This window comes from Barbatula barbatula, assembly GCF_947034865.1.
Source record: "Barbatula barbatula genome assembly, chromosome: 11".
In the NCBI taxonomy this organism is placed as follows: domain Eukaryota; kingdom Metazoa; phylum Chordata; class Actinopteri; order Cypriniformes; family Nemacheilidae; genus Barbatula; species Barbatula barbatula.
In genome coordinates, this window is record NC_136774.1 from 24,160,122 (window position 1) to 24,168,767 (window position 8,646).

Genomic DNA, 8,646 nt, shown 5'->3' on the forward strand with positions numbered 1-8,646 from the left:
TATATATATATATAGATATACAATCTTCTCTTGGGTTTGGGTCTGACCACAGCACCTCATCCACATCACAAGCAATGTTTCTCAGTCCAGTCATGAAAAGCATCAGCTGTTATATCTCCACATGTGTCTTCTATAGCTTGGAGAAGGTGTATAGGTGTTTGTGACAGGTGTTTACACATGTGATGAGTCAGTGTTCATATTTGAATGGCAGTGTGTTCCTTGTGAAAACAAGAGATTTTTCTGCCCGAAAATTGTGCCAAATGCATAGAATTGTGTGTAGTGTTTTGAAAAAAGTGTGTTTTAGATCTGCAATGTGAGTGTAAAGCAGGAATTGTGCTTGTAGTTTAGCAGAATTGGTTCAGGGGGTTGGTGCATGAGTTACATGTTGTGCTCATTGTGTCTCAAGTACCAATATTTGTGTGTAAACAATCGAGAAAAAATGTAATTTGACATGAAAATGGTCACAACTGACCAGCAGAGGGCCACACGCGTACACACAAACACTCTCTCTCTCTCTCTCTCTCTCTCTCTCTCTCTCTCTCTCTCTCTCTCTGTCTCTCTCTCTTTCTCTGTCTCTCTCTCTGTCTCTCTCTCTCTCTGTCTCTCTCTCTCTCCCTCTCTCTCTCTCTGTCTCTCTCTCTCTCTCTCACTCTCTTTCTCTGTCTCTCTCTCTGTCTCTCTCTGTCTCTCACTCTTTCTCTCTCTCTCTCTCTCTCTCTCTCTCTCTCTCTCTCTCTCTCTCTCTCTCTGTCTCTCTCTCTCTCTCTCTCTCTCTCTCTCTGTCTCTCTCTCTCTCTGTCTCTCTCTCTCTCTCTCTGTCTCTCTCTCTCTCTGTCTCTCACTCTCTGTCTCTCTCTCTCTCTCTCTCTCTGTCTCTGTCTCACTCACTCAAACACACAAAAGACATCTTCAAGCATACATTTCACAGATTGTGTGTTTTATTATCGTACATTTATAAAGACAAGGTTACTGTACGTGAATCTAAACTATTACAAACACACAAGTGAAATACTGCAGTCATGTTTACTCGCAGACGGCGAGTAAATACAGATGATGATGATGATGATGATGTTTGCATTGAATGCTGGGTCCTCTGGTGTTCTAGTGACTGTCAACAGAAGATTCACACATTTTACAAGCTCACAACAGTTTACACAGTGTTGTCATTCACATCTAACAGTAGTAACGTCCGCTCTTAGAATATTTCTGCAAGGACTTTAATTATGAAATAAAGCGGTGAAGTCAAACCTTGAGCACTTTACGATGACATGACGCATCCTGACACGTGAGCGTAACTCCCGGTGTAGTGAACATCACAGCGAACAATATTATTACTGAAGTCTGATTCTGAAATCTGGTGACCCGGATTTACAGTAATCTGAACCGAAGCAGAAACATTTCACAAATGAGAGACCGATGATGATCGCTGCACATGAACGTGAGTTTATATGAGATCAAACCTTGAGGATGTATTTTCCAGGCTGAACATCAGTAATATCGATCCACTGACAGTCGATATCTGCGCTGTAAGTGTCATAACATCCAGGACTCAAACCCTGTAACCTCCATCAGACGACAATCAACAAAATGAAACGGCAGAATATTTCTAATATCAATGATGTTGTGTTGTGTACCTGCGTGTGTGACGTACAGGCGTACCGTCGGTAGTATCCGGCGTCACATGATGTGTCCTCGAGACAGAAACTGGCTTTATGACCCTCTGCCACTTTCTTCTGTGTGTTTGAATCCAGCAGATCATAATGACAGAACTCATTCATACTGTGATAATGTCTGAAAAAACACAAACATCCAATCGTCTTTTTCACAATTTCACATCTATTCTGTGATGATTCTTCAGTTTGACGTTTGTATGACGTTTTTTCATTCTGAAATTTGCATTATGAGCAATAATATATCGACAAACACACTACTGTACATTACACGCGTGTGATGTCATCGCTCTTTGTTCAAATACAGCATTAAAGATTTATGTTGTGTTTCCTTTAAGCAGATTGTACAAAAAATAACAACACAACACATGAGCACAATTTTCTATGCATTATTTTAGGACAAAATCCCACAACAGTGTAGTGTTTTCTCCACTTTGTACCATTCGTCTCACATTTGAAAGGTGTAATATAATCCGACTGGGCTTTAAGAGCAAAGCAGACATGGCTGTGGTGAATGTGGTGATGTGTACTGTTATGTTCTCCTCACTGGTGACAGCTGTGCCATTCCCACGCGTGTCTGGGTCTGTTGGGCAGAAAGTCTGCGGTTCCCTGGTTCTTCACGCGCTGTGGAAACCTCAATAAAACTCTGGCGTCGTAATCACGAGCGTGAGCCGCTGAACTGGAAAACACAACACACATTCACATCATCAACCACATATAACTAAAAACACACTTTGAATCCACACGCACGATGCAGTCTTAGAGATCAGACTTTCATTAAGTCTCAAATAGTGTCAGATGTTTCTCCTAAAACTGCTCGTGAGAAATCAAAAGTGAGTGTAAATGTTGAAAGCCATGAAGAGTCTGGAGGAGTGAAATGTTTCACTGGATCTGTATTTGAGTTCATATTGAGATCTTATCAAAGATCTAAGCTCAGTTTGTGGACATCTCTTCTCAAACTACTGACTGTTTTTCTGAGACGTAAGCAAACGTTTCCATTTGATCTTCATTTAATCTGATTGATGTCTAGGAGGAATCTGTCAATTTTCCGGGGTGACCATGTTACGCAACAACCTTCCTTCCGATTGTGCAGCATCTTCTCTGTCTTATGTTCAATCCTTGTTTCATTATTGAAGCGTTTGAAAACCTTCAAGAGAGTTTCATATATTACAATCATTTGGTATGTACAGCACTTTGGTCGACTCAACCTGTGCTATAGAAATAAAAGAAACAAAGAAAGTTTGATGATGAGGCAACACACCTGGCCAGACACTTCTCCTCTGCTGCACACCTGAGGCTGTACATGGACACTCTCTGAACATACGTAGACACCTGGATCATGTATGGATCCAGCACGAGATCCGGGAGTCCTGAGCAAAACAAGTGCGCGTGTTTATTTCTCATAAGACAGAAGAACTCTCATGAAGTCTCATCGCATCTTACCGTGCTGAAAGTATCTGGTTCCGTACCCGTGATGTCTGTGTGTGTTTCTGTGTCTGTAGTATGAGTCATAGTAGTTGTAGTATGGATTGTAGGGGGTGTCCCGGACGGATTTGTAGGGGTCGTACGGATCGTCACCCGCCATCACGTCTGAAGAGCTCGTGTTCGGCTCGTGCGCGATCTTCGTGTTCGGTTCTGTTCGACCCGGCGGCGCAAACTCAGTTCCGGGACTCAGCAGCTGAAAAACGCGTCCGTTCTGCGTCCATCGCGAGCGCACTCGCGCACCCACCTGTCGCGCGCCTGTCGATCCGGCGTTAGACTGAGAGACGACAGTTAAAATACAACACGACATACACAGACAGAGCAGAAGTGCTCGAGCACAGCTCTCCATCACCCGCACGACCATTCTCTCTTCACGGCTTCAGGTGCTCCGATATCGGGAGGCGCTTTAAGTTGCTCTGCGGATGAAATCACCGATAGACTCGACAGGAACACGAGCGCTCAAACATCGTTTCTTCTCGACGGATGTCGTGTTTTGTGACGGGTGTCTTTAGGTGAAAGGGTCTTAATGTAAAGGTCTCATTAGGCGGCTCGTTGGAATGCTTGACTCTGATTGGCCAGCCGTTCCTTCGTTATTCTCATAACTAATAACACACGGTAACACGGACGCGTTTCGATAAATTCAATATAAACATTTCTTTTAACAACTTATTAGACATTATTTTTTATAAATTATTAAACCAAATTGCCTTTTCGTTTCTTGCCTTACAACTGCTTTGCATTCGGTAAAAATGATCAACTAATGAAAAACTTCATATCGAGTAGCCGTCATAAGTCAAACACGTGTTTGTGGTGGTTTACTGCACTGCTGTGCATCTCATATGACATCATCATGTGTGTTAATTATAGCAGACAATCCATATTAATGATGAAAAATCCGTCCTAAAATATCCCTTCACATCGATCTGTTATGTGAGAGATAATATACAGAGAGACGGTTGTTATGGCAGAATAATCCCTTCAGTGTGATCAGGTGGTGAAGCGGAGGGTCTTGTGAACATTATCCCCCTTATTACATGACTACTTACCACATGAGAATAAAACTGAACATGAAATGTGAAATATTTGATCATTATTTGACATTTTTATTTGACGTTTTTAAGGTAAGTCAAATGTCACAAACAGGCAATTTGGTTTAATAATTTGTGAAAATAAAGTTATTAAAAGTTTAATTTGTCTAAAAAACTGTCAAAATGCATCCGGGTTACCATGTGTTATTCGTTTTGAGAGGTTGTTATCAGGGAATATGTGAAGTGATATTTTATGACGGATTTTTCATCATTAATATGGATATGAATTAACACACATGATGATGTCAGTAAACCACCACAAACACAAGTGATGTGAGCTGTGTATCTGTCTCTGGATCAACTAAATGAAAAGCTCCTCCTGTAGTCAATACAAATAAAGCCTGTAGCAGAACTAAAGGGTGTTGACATGTGACAACAGTTATGATATTAATAGATAATTAATACTGTGTAAACAAAAAACACGATAATCTCTCTCTCTCTGTCTATTTAATATCAAAGGAAAATAAATGCAGCAGCATATTTGCAGTATTGTAAGAGTAAGATGTTTGTTGTTATTTGTCTTACTCTTACGTTTCTAAATGTATTTATTTAACAGACACCTTTATTCATGAGCATTTAACATTTGACATTAGAGCCTTTTTTAAAGCAATATTTACATGTATTATAGATCTGAAGCACAGTTCAGTCTCAATGTTCCGCTTCAGATTCAGAAGAAACTAATAGAAGAGATTTATACTGCGTCTGAAACTTTCTTCGTTTGGTGAAACTTGTGCAGTCAACAGTTGATTCTGTCAGCAGCGTCTGAACGTGTTGTCCAGCTGTTTGCTTTATGAGTTGTTTAAACGGCGTGTGGGTCACTTTCCCCATTAAACTGAAATAAAAACCTCCTGGAGTGTTGCATGTGGTTCAGACTCCTCCAGCACAGCAGGACGACAGCTAGAAGCGCATCATCAGCAAATGCTTCACTTCTGTTACACGTATCATCATCTTCATCATCACGTGCACTGTGTACAAGCCTTCACAGAGTACAAGTGCTTTAGGAATAGGGTTGAACTGAACTGAATATCATTTCATTTTCTGTCTGGAACACACGCTGAGTGACATCTAGCTCCAACAGTCTGCAACACTTCTCCTGTTGCCTGTGGTGAAACACATGTGCTGTGCATTATGGGAAAATAATCATGAAAAAAACTACAAACATACACACACATTTCCATAGTCATAGTGATTTTGAAAACTGTACAAACTGGATATTGTACCTAAACCTAACCATTACACAATAGACAACATGTTTACATTTATAATCAATTAACAAAATGTATTTTCACACACACAAACACAGTATGTACCACACGCTCGATTGTTTCAACAGCTCAGGCAAAACGTGTGAATCCACGGAACAAGAGGCTTTGTAAAGTGTAGTTAAGATCAAAGTGAACATGGTTTTACCGCTCTGAAAGTATTTCCTGGTGAATATATAAAGAGCAGCAGGTTGATGTGTTGGATGAGATGCAGATGTGTAAGACTTTAATCTACAGAATAATGAGAAGAGACTCTGCAGGGAGACCAGCGTCTTAAAAACCAGAAGCTCAAATCTCCCACTATAAAACATGAGAGCTGAACGCTTTATATCATACATGTGCTGTTTCCTGACAACACATTAACTGCACTCTTAAAGGGATACTTCACCCAAAAATGAGACTTCAGACCATGTATTGAGTCAATTACAGTCCAGTGTGTTCAACTTCATCAGAAATACATCCGTTACAATATTACAGTTTTTCTCAATTGTTTACTCACATTTCCTGAAAGCCTCATATTCTCCGAACTCTACACACAAATCAAAAAACACAAACACAAAGGGCAAAACCCCTCAATTCTCCTGCAAAATGAAACTTCACATTCAAAACAATGTTCTTTCTTCTCAAAATGGTATTTTGTTTTCAAATGACAAACACAAACCATCATATGAATAAACATTTATAAGAACCAGTTGAACACTGATGTGCTCTTTATAAAACACTATAATGAATGTAAAACACTTCTCCATTCATCATAATGACTTTGCTCTTTATATGGTTCAGTGTTACACTTACTACAGACAGTTCATATATAAGTGTGTTGTAAAATATTTTTTGTATATATATATATATAGATATTTATATATAGATATATATATACAATCTTCTCTTGGGTTTGGGTCTGACCACAGCACCTCATCCACATCACAAGCAATGTTTCTCAGTCCAGTCATGAAAAGCATCAGCTGCTATATCACCACATGTGTCTTCTATAGCTTGGAGAAGGTGTATAGGTGTTTGTGACAGGTGTTTACACATGTGATGAGTCAGTGTTCATATTTGAATGGCAGTGTGTTCCTTGTGAAAACAAGAGATTTTTCTGTCCGAAAATTGTGCCAAATGCATAGAATTGTGTGTAGTGTTTTGAAAAAAGTGTGTTTTAGATCTACAATGTGAGTGTAAAGCAGGAATTGTGCTTGTAGTTTAGCAGAATTGGTTCAGGGGGTTGGTGCATGAGTTACATGTTGTGCTCATTGTGTCTCAAGTACCAATATTTGTGTGTAAACAATCGAGAAAAACTGTGGTATTGTTTTTTTGGAAATAAAGATGAACTTGATATAGTATTTATGGTGTGTAGAAATTGCATCTGCAGAAGATTTTAGTGTATAACCTTTTAATGAGCCTGTATATTTGTTTTACATACACATATATAAATACTATCTTTTACTTTGCTCCAAAACACTAAATATGTTAAATATGTTATTGTGTGATCTCAGTTGGGTAACTTTAGTGTTCTCAAAGCCACGTTGCAGAATTTCATGCAGCACATTACTGAACTGTGCGTCTAATGCATTTACATTTACATTTAGTCATTTAGCAGACGCTTTTATCCAAAGCGACTTACAGATGAGGAAACATTGGAAGCAATTATAACAACATAGGCAACGAAAATACATAAGTGCATCAAACTAGTCCATTAAAGCCTAGCACAGTATCAAAGCTAAGAATAGTGAGGTTAGTAATTTTTTTTTTTTATAAAGAAGGAAAGGGAAGAGAATTAGGAAAAACTCAATCAGCAACGTGTTGACGGAAGAGATGCGTTTTTAGGTGTTTTTTAAAGATGGCAACCGAGTCTGCTGATCTTGTAGCAGCTGGTAGATCATTCCACCAATGTGGAACAGATCCAGTGAAGGTACGGGAGAGTGACTTTTTTCCTTTTTGGGATGATACCACTAGTCGTTGTTCCTTTGCAGACCGCAGTGATCTGGCAGGAACATAGATCTGCATTAGCGAGTGGAGATACGATGGTGCAGATCCGGTGTTGGTCTTGTAGGCCAGGAGCAAAGCCTTGAACTTTATGCGGGCGGCAACAGGGAGCCAGTGTAACCTGATGATAATGCACAATAATCTTCACTTCTCATGTGATGTGATGTCACTCCAGATCTGAATAAAATCTAAACTTGAAGCGTTCTTTAAAAGCTGTTCACTGGAGAATCTGCTCTGACCTTTATTTCTGACAGCAGTTACTCTGAGGCTTGACTTTACAGTTTTTCTCGATTGTTTACACACAAATATTGGTACTTGAGACACAATGAGCACAACATGTAACTCATGTACCAACCCCCTGAACCAATTCTGCTAAACTACAAGCACAATTCCTGCTTTACACTCACATTGCAGATCTAAAACACACTTTTTTCAAAACACTACACACAATTCTCTGCTTTTGGCACAATTTTCTGGCAGAAAAATCTCTTGTTTTCACAAGGAACACACTGCCATTCAAATATGAACACTGACTCATCACATGTGTAAACACCTGTCACAAACACCTATACACCTTCTCCAAGCTATAGAAGACACATGTGGAGATATAGCAGCTGATGCTTTTCATGACTGGACTGAGAAACATTGCTTGTGATGTGGATGAGGTGCTGTGGTCAGACCCAAACCCAAGAGAAGATTGTATATATATATATATATATATATATATATACAAAAAATATTTTACAACACACTTATGTACTGTCTGTAGTAAGTGTAACACTGAACCATATAAAGAGCAAAGTCATTATGATGAATGGAGAAGTGTTTTACATTCATCATAGTGTTTTATAAAGAGCACATCAGTGTTCAACTGGTTCTTATAAATGTTTATTCATATGATGGTTTGTGTTTGTCATTTGAAAACAAAATACCATTTTGAGAAGAAAGAACATTGTTTTGAATGTGAAGTTTCATTTTGCAGGAGAATTGAGGGGTTTTGCCCATTGTGTTTGTGTTTTTTGATTTGTGTGTAGAGTTCTGAGAGTATGAGGCTTTCAGAAAGTGTGTGTAAACAATTGAGAAAAACTGTAATCTGTATTATCATATGAACACGTCACCCTGTCGTGTCTGATTTAAACAAATGATATTATTCTATCA

At 39.1% G+C, this 8,646-nt stretch overlaps 1 protein-coding gene across 1 annotated transcript; it reads right to left on the reverse strand.

Moving 5' to 3' along the window:
- Positions 1-912: 912 nt before the first annotated feature.
- lox (lysyl oxidase) lies at positions 913-3,730 on the reverse strand. Its single transcript, XM_079466842.1, has 7 exons — positions 3,114-3,730; positions 2,932-3,040; positions 2,218-2,349; positions 1,635-1,791; positions 1,461-1,556; positions 1,249-1,378; positions 913-1,108 (listed from the first exon to the last, which is right to left on the reverse strand). The coding sequence occupies exons 1-6, from the start codon at positions 3,514-3,516 to the stop codon at positions 1,259-1,261; spliced, it is 1,017 nt and encodes a 338-aa protein (XP_079322968.1). The 5' UTR covers positions 3,517-3,730; the 3' UTR covers positions 913-1,108; positions 1,249-1,258.
- Between the last annotated feature and the right edge of the window lie 4,916 nt (positions 3,731-8,646).